At 35.7% G+C, this 16,892-nt stretch overlaps 2 protein-coding genes and 2 long non-coding RNA genes across 5 annotated transcripts; 3 read left to right on the top strand and 1 right to left on the bottom strand.

Annotated features, from left to right (window-relative positions):
• The first annotated feature begins 128 nt into the window (after positions 1–128).
• Positions 129–1,378, top strand: teni.1 (thiaminase I, tandem duplicate 1). Its single transcript, XM_065265755.2, has 3 exons — positions 129–330; positions 440–743; positions 820–1,378. Exons 1-3 carry the CDS (start codon positions 287–289, stop codon positions 1,138–1,140), a joined length of 669 nt encoding a protein of 222 aa, XP_065121827.1. The 5' UTR covers positions 129–286; the 3' UTR covers positions 1,141–1,378.
• A 2,747-nt stretch (positions 1,379–4,125) lies between these two features.
• LOC135747180 (uncharacterized) lies at positions 4,126–5,885 on the top strand. Its single transcript, XR_010531732.2, has 3 exons — positions 4,126–4,620; positions 5,325–5,461; positions 5,780–5,885. It is a non-coding gene; the product is annotated as an uncharacterized lncRNA (long non-coding RNA).
• Positions 5,527–7,493, bottom strand: LOC135747179 (uncharacterized). Of its 2 annotated transcripts, none has more exons than XR_010531731.2 (5): positions 7,129–7,493; positions 6,493–6,586; positions 6,262–6,394; positions 6,076–6,179; positions 5,527–5,965 (listed from the first exon to the last, which is right to left on the bottom strand). It is a non-coding gene; the product is annotated as an uncharacterized lncRNA (long non-coding RNA). The 2 variants fall into 2 exon arrangements; XR_012337671.1 differs by having other exon boundaries at positions 5,527–5,944.
• Positions 7,494–9,086: 1,593 nt separating this feature from the next.
• On the top strand, positions 9,087–13,975 carry phyh (phytanoyl-CoA 2-hydroxylase). Its single transcript, XM_065255321.2, has 10 exons — positions 9,087–9,373; positions 9,495–9,693; positions 10,024–10,082; positions 10,343–10,453; positions 10,674–10,842; positions 11,710–11,791; positions 11,884–12,065; positions 12,143–12,292; positions 13,160–13,291; positions 13,449–13,975. Exons 2-10 carry the CDS (start codon positions 9,625–9,627, stop codon positions 13,500–13,502), a joined length of 1,008 nt encoding a protein of 335 aa, XP_065111393.2. The 5' UTR covers positions 9,087–9,373; positions 9,495–9,624; the 3' UTR covers positions 13,503–13,975.
• The last annotated feature ends 2,917 nt before the right edge of the window (positions 13,976–16,892 follow it).

Raw genomic sequence — 16,892 nt, 5'->3', positions numbered from 1 at the left:
TAAAAAGATTTCTATATTATTACTGTAGAAAGAAAGAAACAACAACAAGTGTTGCAACAAGTTGCATGATTTGCACGAGTCCTCGGTTTCTTCAATTTGGGTTTCATGAATGGAAATTTACTGTACATTTAGAAACTTAGATTGCCGATGTTGTCATTGATGCTCATTGGTGCAATTATGTATTGGCTAATAAACTGTCACTATATAAGAACTAGTTCAATACAGAAACGGTGGTGCATGGATCAAATACAGCATCTATAGTATAACAGCTAAAGAGCCAGGAAACATGAAGACTACTGCAGTTTTTGCTCTGTGTTTCATATGTTTCAGGTAAGCCATGATCTATAATATCAAAAATGTTGTTGACCATAAAATTATTTGTGTTGAAAATTCAGTGATTATTTGTGGTGTCACAATAAACATTTTGCTTTCACTCTAGTTACAGTCTAGCCATCAGCTCTGTGGATGATGTGTATGAATATCTGTGGGAGAAGAATAAAGACATTGCCAATAAAACACTCGGTGTGGACTTCCTGAGACAAATGGAGAGTGGTACCCTGCAGGCAGAGCGATACATCAACTTCACCATACAGGACATCAACTATATACTCAAAGTGACCAAGATGTTGAAGAAAATGAGCGCAAAAGTATCTAAGCCCGCTAAACTCAGGGACTTCATGGTTGGAAGATACTCAAGTTACAAAAGCTTTGCAGACTACATGGTCAAACAGTACTTTTTCAAGGTAAGAAAAACTAAAACTTTTAGTTTTTATTCTTAATGCATTGAAGATGGAATTCACTTGACTCTCATTTCTGCAGGGCGAACCCTCCATCCAGCAAACTCCAGCTATGGAGAAGTATCTGTCATTTTACAAAAAATTAATGGCAGGAGATCCATTGTATTTTGCTGTGGGTCTTCTGCCCTGCTCTAGACTCTGGCTGTGGTTGGCAAATAATCTCAACATACCTCCAACCAATGCCTACTACACCTGGAAAATGGAGAATGGGAGTGGTAACCCTGAGAAGCATTACAAAGCTCTGCTGAACACTTATCTCAACACACCTGACAAAGTGATAAAGGCTAATACTGTATTTCGTGCACAGATGCAAAATGAGCATGATTTCTTTTTTACATCTTGAATGCTTGATTGTTGGTAGTTTATGTGTAGTGCAGTAAAATACACTGTAAAAAATTATGTCGAAATTACATTGTTACTGGCAGCAATTTATGTTATTTACTAATAACAGTTTGTTTAAAGTTAAATGAACATGAAACATTTTTAGTCTTTATCTTCTACAGTAAGTTACTGCCAACCAGCTGCATACAGTGTACAGTACTGTAATGTTTCTATGTAATAAAAACCACGCTTAATAAAAAGTGCAATTATTTTCCACATTTTATACATAATTATTTATAAAATAAAATAGTTAATTTATATTTTATGTTTTTTTTTTTTTTTGATAAATGACATACTTCTTGGTATATTGAACCTTTATAATTATTTCTCAATCTCTTATTAAAAGACAACCAGAAAATACATGAAATTTGTATGCAGTATTTTAAATCAGATAAAGAAAAAAAGTGCCAAGAGAGATCAAACTAAATACCGACTTGAAAATGTTGATTTGTGTGTACATATTTCCTGTATTTTCTGTAAAGTGAATGAAAATAATTATGGTCATTAAAACTTTACTAAAACAAAGTCTCAGTTAAACTAAATGCAGCCACAACCCCGCCCTTCCTTTTAGGAAAGAGTAGGAAAGGAAAAAGTTGGACGAAAGAGATGTGTATTTAGTATTTAGATTTAAAATTTAAAAAATTACAATATCATTCTCCTGGGAATACAAACAGAGGTGTAAAAAGTACTCAAAAATGTTACTCAAGTGAAAGTACAAGTACTGAGTGTAAATTTTACTCAATTAAAAGTAAAAGTATCTGGCCAGAATCATACTTGAGTAAAAGTAAAAAGTACCACATTTAAATTGTACTTGAGTATTAAAAAAGTAAAAGTAACAGGAAAAATTTAAACTAGAGTTTCTTGTTTAAGCTTATAATCTCTAAAAAAATGAAGTGAATGCACCACACACAGGGTTTTATCCTGCTTTACACTGTTTGTATTTAATTGTATTTCATTATCAAACTATAAAACAACCTAATTTCAGTATGCAACATGCTACTCAAAGTTTTGAAACCTCGAATTTAACTAAAGCTGATTTTCAAAGTTGAGTATCAAGCATCTCACAGACAGCCAGTGCAGAAAGAGTTATAGTTCTTGTTCACACTGTCAGTCCAAATCTGATTTTGGTGCATATTCGATTGGAACCCAATCACATTTAGAACGTGTGAACGGCCAAAAAACACATGAAATCTGTTTTTTTCTTTTCTGTTTCAAGCTATATCCAGAGGTGGTTTGAAATACTTTTCAAATCACATTTCCAGAAATACATTTAAGTCTGACCGCTCTGATCGTATTTTTGTAGCTTTTCGGTTACGTCATGCTGTTGCGTCACGTAAAATGTAAACACGATTGTTGTGCCAGTGTGACGTCATTGCCATAGAAACAGTGCAGATAATCCAGAAAATTGCAAAACCCTACAAGAAGCACAGATCGGATCTTAACAGTTGTGATACACAATGTGGACAGTGAAGTCTGTCCAGTCAGACATGCAACAAAATCAGATTTGGACTGACAGAGTGAACAAGGTCTTAGTCTTGATAGAGAGGCTGCAAATAGCAGGGAACGTGAGCAGAGACTTCCTGGTGTCTGAAACTCAGGCCAGATATCCATCCAACTCTTTGCTGGCTTAATGTGTTGTCGGTTTCAAAGAAGCGAAAAAATCTTCTTCCGACGGGCCCAGTCGCGAATCTCTAGCCCTTTCTCGGGCCGAGATATGGTCAACCCTTCCCGGATTTTTCCTTGGCCTTAGCTCAGGCACCTTAAGTCCAGGGCGTTCGCTCTTCGGATCCCTTATCCTACCCAAGAGGGCCTTTCCAACAAGCCACTCACGAGTCTCTAGCCCTTTCCCCGGCCGAGATACGGTGGTCCTTTCCCCGATTTTTTCCACGGCTGTAGCTCGGGCACCTTAAGTCCCCTCGGGTATAAGCGACCCAAAGGCATCCAAGCTACGGTTGTGGGAAAATCAGGGGAATGACCGCTGTATCTCAGCCGGGGGAAAGGGTTAGAGCGTCAGGGTTGACTCATTGGAAAGGCCCTCTCAGGTAGGATAAGGGACGCCAAGGGCGAATGCCTAGGACTTAAAGGAGACCGTCGGCCACAGAAAGTGTTAGAGAGTCGGGTGTTGGCTCGTTGAAAAAGCCCTCTCGGGTAGGATAAGGGACCCAAAGGGTGAATACCCCGGACTTAAGGTGCCTGAGCTACGACCGTGTGAATTTCAGGGAGTGGCACGCTGTATCTCGGCCAAGGAAAATAAATAACATTTAAATTAAACTGGCCATCAGCACAATTCAATTGGTTTGATAAGAGTAAGGGAAAATAGAATAAAGTGATCTCTAAAAAATAAGTACTTTTTGACTGTAAATAAAATTGTAAGGAGTAAAAAGTACTTTTTTTTCTTAAAAAATGTAATTAAGTAAAAGTAAAAGTACTGATTTTAAATTGTACTCAAGTAAAGTAAAAATTCCCAAAAATAATACTTAAGTACAGTAATCAAGTAAAATTACTCAAGTACTTTACACCTCTGAATACAAACCAAATATAAATGAGTTTTATTCGAAATGTATAAACAAAAATACAATATTACATTTTGCCCAATAAAAACCCTCTCCAGGAAACCGCCCCAAAGAGTGTTTCTAAAAGAAATAAGGGTTGTGGCTAGAAGGGATACAGCAACTGTCAAAATCTCGTGAAATCTCGCTGGCTGAGCGAGAAAAATCAGATATACAAAGAGATATACTTAATCCGTAAAAATAATACTAAATAAAAATAAATGTGTCACTCTTTTATGAACTATTTGGGCGTTTCTCAATCGGAAGGCTGACTCTTTTTTTGTTTGCAATACAAAAACAGAGTATAAGAAACATACATACAATTATACAAAAGTATACAATTTTTACACAATCAACAAGTCAGAGTTAAAGAGCACCAATTATGCTAATAAATTGGCACGTTAGCACGTTATTGCAATATCCCATAGTACATACATGTTATTAAAACTTGAACTAATGCATTGTGAGTCTTATAAATTGCTTACATACCTCACCGATTTCCCACTGTCTGGAAAACGCTCGGTTTAGTTCCTGTCTCCGCCTCCCAAAATGTCTAGTGTAATCGGATTGGTCAGATGACTACTCAACTGTTATTGGTCAGCTGGGTTCAGCGTGTGTTTGAAAGGTTACGCCCCTGACTACGCGTGGGTTGACACAGATTCTGACTGAGAGTCACAGCCTCAGAGGCAACGTAAACAAGCGCTATATTTCTCTATAAACGATGGTGTCTGTACTGCCTTACCACTTCGAGCTCGATCCAGAGAGTTCAGAAGGCCGTTACGATATAAACGATCTCCGTCAATGAATGCGATTGGATTTAACTTTTTTAGGTGTCCTTAGCTCTGCCAGAATGCTAAACGAAGACGAAAATGTGTTGCAAAGACATCCAAAAGGTAATTATAACGTACTACATAACTATATGGAAACACCAAATGTAGCACATATAAAGTATTTGTTGAAATGATTATAAAACGATTTCACTTGGTAATTTCTACATTATTTTACTCTAGTAAAATTTATTATAAGACTGCTTACATACTGTATTACTGTGCAAACTATATGGAAACACCAAATGTAGCACCTATAAAGTATTTGTTGAAATGATTATAAAACGATTTCACTTGGTAATTTCTACATTATTTTACTCTAGTAAAATTTATTATAAGACTGCTTACATACTGTATTACTGTGCAAACTATATGGAAACACCAAATGTAGCACATAGAAAGTATTTGTTGAAATGATTATAAAACGATTTCACTTGGTAATTTCTACATTATTTTACTCTAGTAAAATGTATTATAAGACTGCTTACATACTGTATTACGGTGCAAACTATATGGAAACACCAAATGTAGCACATATAAAGTATTTGTTGAAATGATTATAAAACGATTTCACTTGGTAATTTCTACATTATTTTACTCTAGTAAAATTAATTATAAAATACTGCTTACATACTATTTTACTGTGCAAACTATATGGAAACACCAAATGTAGCACAAAAAAAGTATTAATTGAAATGAATGTTAGTTCTACATTATTTTACTATGGTAAACTTTATTATGAAAGACTGTGCTATGTTTTTACTTACTAGGTTTTAAGGAGAATGCAACAGGTTCCAGGGCCTCTTACCTGCATGATTCATCATCCAGGTTTTGCACAAATTGTCTAAATCCCTACACACAGAACATTTATTGTACCGACTATAAGCCTTTGAGGCGCAGGACTAGAGTAAGTTTTATTACATTTTTAAACCAATAACACTAAAGTATCATTATAGTAACAAAGTACCCAAAAGAACAAAAGATGTAACTTTAAAGAAAATATAGTAGTCAGTCAAAAGTTTATTTATTACAAATATATATTTAAATGTTAAACAATATACAAATAAACATACTTTAGTAACCATATTGTGCTCTTCTTTCAAAAATTGTTCAATTCACTTCTTACAGCTATCTATTCAGATAAATGGCATATCAAAGCTTTGTCAGCTGATGCTATCTAAGATGACACTTTAGGGTTATCATCCTGTCGTGTGTTGTTCTCCAGATACGCTTGGAGCTTCCTGATCGGAATGTTGGCTTCCGACGATCCCTGCACTGAAGATGGCATGCAATCACGTCCTCCTTTGAAGGTCTCTCAAACTGTGATGCCAGGTCCATTGGAATCGGGGTTTCCTTCAGCTTATCTTCAAATACCTCAGCAAACACAAGCCTGATCACACCATCCACATAACTGTAGAAATATTGCGGTCAATAAATCTTTTGTTTTGATAATTTATTTCCCTGCTTCATACATTAAGTTTTTAATTATGAATGTATTTGAAATAAAACATTACTGCTTACGGTATGTCATTTGTGTGTTTTGGGAACATAGCCTTGTACTTTCCCTCTCCTGCTTTTGTTACGGCTTGGTGACATTGTAATGGATGGCTGCAAGGTACAAATACCTGTAAAATATAAACAAGCAATTAATTTATTGTAAAAGTAAATACTACTTTATTTAACACAGTTACTAAAATACTTAAATACCTGCATAGCATTCCAATAAATGAGAAAATCAATTTTTTTTGCTGCAAATCTGAAATCTCAGGCTACGGACGGCAAAGGCATCCACTGATGATGGTGATGGAAACATTGTGAAACGATGCTACTGTCTGGGTTCCTATGATTATGCAGAAAAAAAAAACTTTGTCATCATCAGTTATACATCTAAGACTGGTAGTGGTTTCATTAGCTAAATACATCATTTGTGTTACACACCTTTGCTCCTCATATGCCAGTCTGACTCCTTGTACTGTGTGTAATGATGTTGCATGTTTGCATACAGTGTAGAAGGATGTGTCCAGCTGCGAATCTAAGATATAGACAAATAAAACAAACATGTATTCAGTCAAAAAGACATATTATAACAATAGAGTACAACAACTATAACTCGTTAGACTATTCATTAAAACGTAAATGTATTACATGTTACATGGCCCAACATTAGCAACACACATTACGTGTTTACTTCGTTTCAAAATCTAAGAAAGCTTCAAGTAAAAACAACAGTAAAATACATATAACTTTAAACAAATCATCTGTACTTAGAGTTTCTTGAGTTTGATCATGAGAACAAATTTTACTGGTAACAGTTTAGCTGGCATTTGTATTTGTATTTAGCTTAGCAACTCAGCAAGTTTGTAAACATGTCTAAACCAACATCGATAAAAAAAAACGATAGTCTGCATAATTCAACATACACGTGTGTAAATATGGTACGTTGTTTATGAAATACAGTATTACAACACAAAACAATTAGCTTGCAAGCTTAGCTCTACACGCACATTATGTTAATCTCCGGTTACCGGTTACGTAATGTACAGTAAAAGGCAAATAATAAACGTGAATACTTACAGCCTGTGATCCAGAAGTGCACAGTAATCCAACTTTCAGAAGGAGACGTCCAGCTTCGGTTCATGAGAAGCAGTTATTGTGAAAACTCCGTGAACAACTTCTGACTGGATTTTTCCGGAACCGTATTAAACATGATGTCCTCTGTGTAAGTCCATAAAGTGCTATTTTGCCCTCGCATCTAAAGAGACAGCGTCTACTCGAGAGATTTAATCGCTTAAACAATGAAACAAGAGTTTGCAAACAGAGTCAAAGCAGGGACTCCCAACCTCCGCCATTTTAGCTCTCTTCTGACTCGGCGCTCCCCACCCTCGTCTTTGAGGGCGTACCCAAGCAAAGCAGAGAGGGCTGAACTATGATAATGTTGGTCTTATGGTGCGTTCCAGGCAGGTTTTTAAACCCGTGAGTTACGACTTCAAAACCACGACTCACGACCTTATGCGTTCCAGGCAGCCTGTAACTCGTGTTTTTACAACCTTCTACCGGTGAAAGTGCTCTGGAACGGCAGTCAAACCCGTGACTTCCCACCCGTGAACTCGTACTAGATCGATGTACTCCCAGTTCAAAGTCGTGAGTCGTGGTTTTGAAGTCGTGAGTTACGGGTTACAGGTCGCCTGGAACGCAGCATTATCTACGTCACTAATCCCAGGAAGTAAACTGTTGCCTACAATCCGAGTGTTTTTTGTAGTCCTCGAACGTTAGAGACGATAACTCGCGTCATCGTTTTCTTTGAGGTATGTACTTTTTGAATATCGTTAGCATGTACTAATACACACTTACACACAAAATGATGTTTAAAAACGTGTATCCCATAATAGGTGCTCTTTAATAATAAATAATTTAACAAAGAAGAAAGAAAGAAAGAAAGAAAGAATGTGTCATTTAATAATCTTGTCATAGATATGTAATCTTGTAAACGGAAGGCTGCCTCCGGAGGTCGCATATGCAGGCTGCATATGTCATTAAGAATGTTTTTGTAGTGATGGGAGAAACGAAGCTTTCAATCAATTGAACCAATTGCTTCGCAAATTGATTCAGTTTTTCGAAACACCACACACGCTGGCGACACCTGCTGGTCAAAATAGTGTAAAAGCAGCAAGATCTGTCCAAACATTACACGTTTTACAAAAGAATAGCAAGATTGTTCTTAAAATAAGTTTTGAAGAAAAAAAAATTTAATTAAGACACAATTAAAGGCTTCATTACGTCATAACTGTTTCGAAAATCCGACGATTCACCACTAGGGGGAGTTGATCACAAATGACCAGTGTAGGTGAACTCACATTTTTGTCATTAAGTCTATAAACAAAAAGGTTTTAGTTTTATTTATGGCAAACAAATCATTAAAACAAACTCCCTTTTTAATTATGCACATTTTTGTCATTAAATTTGTCTATAAACAAAAAGTAGACACAATGGTAGTGTTATTAGTCAGAAGGATGAATATTTTATGAACTTTTATCATAAAACTGACCTGAGTTCACCTACACTGGTCATTTGTGATCAACTCCGCCTAGTGGTGAATCGTCGGATTTTCGAAACAGTTATGACGTAATGAAGCCTCGTTTGCTAAAATCACGTGACTTTGGCCAGTTTGAAACAAGCTCCGAACCAATGAATCGAAACAACTAAATAGCACTCTTCATATTATAGGAAAGCATCCAACAGGTTTGTGAGATTATTGTCAGGAAAAGGAGACTGTGGAGCATATCCTTATATCATGTGGGAAATATAATCAGGAAAGGCAAGAAGTGATGGCACAGCTACAGAGTATTGAGCAAATAGATGTAAGTGTTAAAAATATCTTATATTTAGCGGAAAAGGGACAAGGAACAAGTTATTTTTTTGACTATCTAAAAGAAACTGGACTGGATAAGAGAATTTAGGAGGAGACAAATATGAGCAGAAGATGGCAGTAGTGCAACAAACCGGATGCAAGCTGCCGCTAAACACCAAAGAAGAAGAAGAAGAAGAAGAAGATGAATCGAAACAAAAGATTCGTAAATGTTTCGAAGCCTTATGAAGCGTGCTTCGAAATCGCCCATCACTACTGTTTTTTTTTTAAAAGCTAACTGAGCATTACATCCCCAAGTCATAAGTATATTACAACAATTTACGATCAACTTAGATTAATAGTTTTGAGAATCGGCCTTTAACTATTTTTATTTTACTATCGAAAATCGACACGGTCGCGAAGTGATGACGGTACAGACTCTCTTTGAAACTCCAAGCCCATCTCTGTAACTCTGTAAACAAGTTTTTTTTTTCGTTATTTATTATTAATAATTGTTTTTAAATACATGAGTTCTTTAAAAAATTACTTTGAAACTGAAATACAAATGTCCGCTTGTGTGTTATATAACATGTAGGGCAAATAGTATTGAACTTTAACCCAGTTACGCAAAAAACACTGACAGTCAGACGCTGCTGCTGCGAAGTCAATCTATCAGTCCGTGTTGTCGATTAACATAAACCAGATTCATTTCCCCGCACTGAAAGATGTCGTCCCGGGCCGCAGACAGACTGAAGGTGGTTTTAAATCATCTGGATCGATCCCACAGTGACTTTGTATCCTTTAAAACAATCGTTTATGTTGCGTTTGAGCTGCGCCTTTTCTGTTTCTTCTGATGCTTATTAAAGTGTAGCGCTGCAACATTAATGCGTTATAATAAACAACAGTAACATTGTAACATTCAGTTTTTCTTTGTTGTTTCGGCATGCCACGACTGTTGTTGTTTTGTTGTGGTCATTAAGGCCTATTTGATTTCTGGTTTCTGGTTATTATAAGCGAAAACCATTTAGTATATTTTATAAATAAAGCAGATGTTTTTAAGACTCATATGTCTCTTATTAATGTATTATGGCTTCGACATATGAACTTTAACATGTATGACTTAGCGTTCGTCCTTCACCTCTGCACAGAATGTTTCCTATCATCACCATACTCAACCCTTTAGGTGAGTTGAATAACTTTCATGTATATTCTTATGTATTTGACAAATAAACATGCAGTACATTCATGCTATATAATGTATTGCTTTGTAAGGTCACACGAGGAAGGCTATATCTTAATAAATATAAGATAAAAAGTCAAGTTCCATAAGGGCTTGTTTATTTGATTAATATCTTCATTATATAACCTTTTAGTTACAAATACCCAAACGTGTTAATGGGAACAAATTGTGTTTTTCCTTATGATGTTTTTGCTTGTCTGCAGATACACTTTTGACACAGACATCCTGACTCCAGAACAGAGGCAATCTTATGAAGACAATGGTTTCATTCTCATCCGAAACCTTGTGTCAGATGAAGATATTGAGAAATTCAGGCAAGCAAGATCAGCACCCAAATGCATTTATTCATTTGTTATACTTCAAAAAAAAGTGTGCTCTTTTATAAAAATTGAAACATAACGGGTGGGTTAACCTTTGCTGTACTTTGCTTTAAAAACAAATTCTGAAAGTTTCCATGCTTTGAAATCCACAAAAAAAAAATACAGAGTAGAGTTCGAGTCAATTTTTAACAGTATATCTGAATTTGTTTCACAGGAATGCATTTGAACAGGTTTGTAAGAGAGAAGTCAAGGTCCCTGGTTTAATTATAATGAAAGACGTATCGATCGCTAAATCTGAGTTTGTTGAGGGTGAAAAGGCTGTGACCAAACTTCAGGACTTCCAAGAAGTTCCAGAACTCTTCCGGTATTGCACGTTACCTCAGGTAACCACATACACACAAAGTACTTATACAAAGTACTTACTCCAACGATAGCTGCATTTCCATTACCCTTTAAATTGTGCAAATTAAAAATCTGCAAATTGAATATATGCCTAAAGGAAAGGTCAATTTATCTATTTCGCAAAAATAAATATCTGAATTATTTTTACGCTCCGTAAGGTAGATTTCAGGAAATTCAAAATGAGAATATATTGCAAAACTACATTGGAAACAGTTGATATATGTAAAAGTCACATGATCCTTCTTTAAAGATGCAAAATCGCATACTATAACCTCCCAGCAATGCTTCCCAAGTATAAAGGGCTTTTCTTGCCATTGATGCTTGGATAACACGCCACCATCTCATTTGATTAAAATGAATGGCAAGTGCCTTGGCTGCGATATACATAAACCTAACAACATCTATCATCGGCATAATTTTTTTAATGACATGTCACAAGAGGAATATGATTTAGTCACATACAATTGTATAATAGAAACTCCATTCGCAATAGTTTAGACATAGACATTTAGAAAATATTGCAATTTAAAAAAAATCTGTAATGGAAACCAAACTAATGACACAATGGGACAGTTTCCTGGACAGGGCCCTTTTAATCTAGTCCAAGACTGAAATGTGAGTTGTCCTAACTGAAATCAGCTTCATTTAAATTATATCACTGCCACTTTTTTGTCTAAAAATGCACACCAGCAATTTTTTTGTACCGTATGTTTGTATAAACTACATAAATAAAAATGCATAAAGTCCTGGCTTAATCTAAACCCTGTCTGTGAAACCGCCCCAATATTTTTAATATTTTGTAATTTGTGAAATGTTGCCATCTGATTATTCAAATGCTTTACTTACAGATCCTAAAGTATGTTAAATGTTTCACTGGACCCAACATCATGGCCATGCACACTATGCTTATCAACAAGCCACCTGATACAGGTAAACACTCATGTCATAATTTACCCAAGGCACCGCTGCAAACGTCATACTTGTAACACTCAATTAAATACATACTTGTCTACATTTCCTAGGTAAGAAGACCTCTCGCCATCCCATGCATCAGGATTTACACTATTTCCCCTTCCGACCTGCTGACCGCATTGTGTGCGCGTGGACGGCAATGGAGAAAGTGAACCGTCAAAACGGCTGTCTTGTCGTCCTACCGGGATCACACAAAGGCACTCTACAGGAACATGACTACCCCGAGTGGGAGGTGAGAGAGAGGATGGTAAAATTGAGAAAATCATTAATTATCAGTCAATCACATGTAATTTCTTCGTTTCCCGCCAGGGTGGGATAAATAAGATGTACCATGGGGTCCGTAACTATAACTCGAACCATTCCAGAGTACACTTGGAGATGGAGAAAGGAGATACTGTGTTTTTCCATCCTGTGCTGATCCACGGCTCTGGAATGAACCAGACAGAGGGCTTCCGGAAGGTTTGTATGCATTCATGTGTGATAGCTGAAGGTGTGTTGTAGATCAGGGGTCTCCAACCTTTTTGTGAGCAAGGGTTACCACAGTGGATAAAACAATCTGGAGGGCTATTTCTGATATAGGCTACTCAAACGTTTTTGGTTTGCTTGTTGATTTTATTTTCTTGTTGATATGTTTTATCATTGCTTAAAATGTTAATATGTATAAAAGAAACCAAGCTACTATAAAAATACCAAAATTGAGGCTATGAATAAGTAGTGCTTTGGCGGGCAATTCACAGACTCTGTGCAGGCAAACCTGATGCCCGCAGGCACTATGTTGGAGACCACTGTTGTACTAAGTTTCTGCAATGAAAACCAGCTTGTGGTTCTTGGTTAGTGTGCTGGCTTTTACACTGAAAAAGTTGGTTCAACTTAAAAAGTAAGTTACCTGGTTGCCTCAAAATTTTGAGTTCAACTTAAAAATATTAGTTGACAAAACAATTTTTACACAAAATTTTATTTACACTTTTTTTTTTACGTTTTTTGAACTGATGTTTTTAAGTTTAATGACTTAAAAGGTAACTTACTTTTTTGAATGTACAGTTCAAGAGTCATTTTCCCTAAATAAACCCTGACGGGATGATCAAGTTTTTCTCCAGGTAAAAAGGTTTATTTTAACGATAATGACCAGTTGATTGTACATTATCCCAGATAATATTATTAATGATTTAAATGTATAACTTAAAATTATAACATAATTATTTTTAAGAGAATGGAGAGCAAATGTGTTGGCTGGAACAGTTAATAATTTATTTCTGACCCCTGAATGTACTGTATATTTCAGGTACTGTATATTTATTTTTGTTATAATTTGTGTATTTTTCTTAGGCCATCTCGTGCCACTATGCCAGTGCTGACTGTTATTACATTGATGTGAAGGGAACAACTCAGGAGAACATCAGCAATGAAGTTAAGGATCTTGCATTGAAGAAGTACGGAATTGATTCAGTCAGCTTCCAGGTGTGTTTCAAGTCGAAGTCACTCTTAACATCTTCATAACCTTTTATTTGAATTAACTGAGGTTGCTGAATGACCTGCATGGTTAAGCTTTGCGGTCAATTTGGGATGTGAACGATGCTTAGTTGTATTCTGCATTAAGTGTGTGTTTTACATGCAGGACACCTGGGCTTTTCGTGGACGTCTGGTTCAAGGAGAAAGAGTATCAATGTGATTAGCTTGAATCCTCACCATTTGACTGTCTGAGCAAGAGCACAGCTGCAATAATTAACTGTAATTTGTTTAGTCGATTTTTCTGTCATGATTTTATGCAAATTACAAACTCTGACCATTAGGTGGTGCTGTACAGATTAAAACCTTACTGAGTAACAAATGTTGAATCCCACTGTAAGTGCCTGGATCCTAATTCATAACTATAAAAAAGCCAGATATCATAAAGTTTTAATGCTGGCAAAATGTCTTGAATATTGTTAAAATTGATTAACACTTTTAATCTAGCACAGGTCCTGCTTTTTGCTGATGCAAGGTAAAGTAATGGGAGGCAAATGTTTTCCTTTAAAGATATAACACTATTATACAGTAATTTAAATGTTATTTTTCTTGCCTTGACTTACAGCCTAATTTTAACGTAATAAATATATATATTTTTCCATGTTGTACATTAAATACATTTAATGAGCTAATGAATATTGTGCATCTTTTTGTCTTATAGTCCTGTGGGACTTTGTGTCACTTACTTGTCTTTTTACTGAAATCAGGCAGTTCTGGTTTTCATTACCAGCTTCGATTTAGCAGATGCAAGATAAAAAAAACATATTCCACAACTTATTTACATATTTACCAGCTTAGTGCTGTCCTAAACTTTGATCATGCTGATTAAAAACAGAATAAGTGTTTTTTTAAGACCTAGCACAAAATCTTGTTTATTTTTGTAGCCACACACACACACACACACACACACACATAATAAATACCATACGTGCTCATTCTGTGCCTCTATTTAAATCAAATTGCTTCGAGCTGAAATTAAGCACACAAAACACAAATGTCTATTTGTACTATTTTTAAAGTTGCACAGGGTACAAACTCCCCAAGACTTATTCTTTTCTCAATACCACACCTATTCATTTTATTCAGTTGAATTCAAATGTATTTTTGTAGGCTTTTACAAATTTGCAGTAAAGCAGCTTTAAAGTAAATACATATTAGTACAGGCAGTATAGACATGAGGAAAAAAGAAGCTTATGAAATATATAGAATATATGTCTATGTATATAGTCTATGTTTACAATATAAACTGCATCAACAACTTCTGAAGAGTTCAGTTTCAAAACTAGATAACTTAGTTTTTTTATTCTTCAGAAATCTTGTTTTTGATTGTGCATTACAAATTATATCAATGAAACTGCAGTTGGTTTGCTTTGATTTAAGCCTTAAGCCTATAAAAAATACAGCTAATGTAGCACAATAAAAAACAATAAAAACATGATAACATGATAATGAACATGTTTTGACAAAAATATATCACAGAGTTTCTCGTTTTGGAACCCAGCTCTTGATCTGTAGGTCTGAATTCAGACTGTTTTATTCATAGAGCTATTAAGATAAGATAGACAGACATATAAGTATTCCAGAAAGCGGGGTTAACGTACCATCTTCAAAACGCTGAACTTTCGGTTGATAAACCTAAATTTGCTTACCATGATCATGTTGGTTCTGGGGGCACCTGATAAGAGTTAGTTCAATCAACTTCCTTAATGCGTGCACATGGAATATATAAAGTCATTTTCAATTTTAAACATACCTGGTTATGTCACATAACCAGCTTTCTGGAATAGCCCCTGATAAAATAAATAAGACAGATACCGAAAAAAAAGGTGATGCAAATAAACCTGATTAACAGCATAAAATGCCAATAAATAAATAAAGAAACAGCATTTAACAAAAAATTAACAAAAGGTCCATCAATGTTAAAACAAATCTGCAAAGGCAATCTTAAAATTTTTCCAAGTATTGGAATACTTTTGACTTTTACTTTGTTAAATTTTTTTTACTTCACTACATTTCTACACCATCGTTCCTTTACGTACCTTTCTTAACTTTTCTGTTCATTCTGGAACAGGGGCCGGTTGCACCAGCTGTGCGTAAGTTACAACATAGCCTAGTTATGATGTGATGGGCACTAAGTAATAACTTGCGCACTACTAAATGTTTTTGCGCTGCACCATTAAACTTTTCCATTAAACGTTGTAACAAAATATTTACGGAAGCCTTTGACCATGAATAACGGTCGGAATAAGATGTCAGCCAGATTAGATCACATCTATGAGCTTGTAATTGATTTTGAAGAGACGTAAGTTCGTCAATTAGTTTTCAAGAACTGTTTTGTTTTCTGTGTATCCATCAATTAAAGGTGGTCTAAGTGAATTTTCACGCATTTTATCACGCATTTTAGGCCATAAAACATTTTTGTTTCGTACAGTAAACATCTGACTATCTGCTAGCTGCCTGTCCTCTGAACACACTGTAAAAAAACGCGGTCTCTGTAGACAGCCCAAGCTTCGCAAACTGCAACAATAACAAAGTGTCAAACCTACGACCACAAAACATAACAAAGTGTTCCAGCCAATAAACCACAAGAAGGATTTGGGAGTGGGGGTGGGCGTGTTCTATAAGCACGGAAGGGAGGGGGAGGAGTTACCTACTCTCCGTTTTGTTTGACAACACTTCGAATGTCAAAAAGAAGTGACGTCACACAGATTCGCTTAGAGCGCCTTTAAAATAAGATTTCATTTTCTTCCTGTTTATTTTCTTCTCCATTTGTGGGATAGATATTTTCAATAAAAAATTTAACGTTTTGAGTTGGATTACGTTTGCTTTAATGTCTTTTTTAACTTTCAGTTTAGGCCAGTCAAGAATGAGTTTCGGTCTTTGATTGTTTAATGGCCTGACTAGTGTTTTAAACCGAACTCTGGAATAAATACCTCGTCGAAAATAACAAATGTTTTGGTTTCCTAAATACGAGAGAAGACGGCAATCATGAATTACCGCTATTTGATGGGAGGTTTGGCAGCCGATCTGTAGTTAACATTGTATACATTATAGTACACATTTTACATATAGCTAAGTGTAGTTTTTGATACGCTTTAGCTATGATTTGAACTAAGGTAATCTACTTGTTGTTTATTTTGCTTGTTATCAGAAATAAACTACTCTAAAGGGACTTTGTTGATATTGATTCTTTGCGGAATTTACTGGAAGTTATGAGTGTTCCACAAAAGCCGTTTGTTTATGTTGCTACTGCTGAAACTGTCGAAATTATAACAAAATAGAAACAATTCGAAACAAAAGCAACTCAACCACGAAATGATAGGCCATGTAAAATCACAGAGCGAGGTCAGCACATGCTAAGGCGCACAGTGGGCAAAAGTCGGCAACTTTCTGCAGAGTCAATAACTACAGACCTCCAAACTTCGTTTGACCTTTAGATTAGCTCAAGAACGGTGTGTAGAGTGCTTCATAGAATGGGTTTCCATGGCCGAGCAGCTGTATCCAAGCCTTACATCACCAAGTTCAATGCAAAACGTCAGATGCAGTGGTGTAA

The sequence above is a fragment of the Paramisgurnus dabryanus genome, chromosome 1, assembly GCF_030506205.2.
Source record: "Paramisgurnus dabryanus chromosome 1, PD_genome_1.1, whole genome shotgun sequence".
NCBI classification, from domain to species: domain Eukaryota; kingdom Metazoa; phylum Chordata; class Actinopteri; order Cypriniformes; family Cobitidae; genus Paramisgurnus; species Paramisgurnus dabryanus.
The sequence above is the reverse complement of the archived record's forward strand: the minus strand, read 5'-3'. Positions and strand labels throughout refer to the sequence as shown.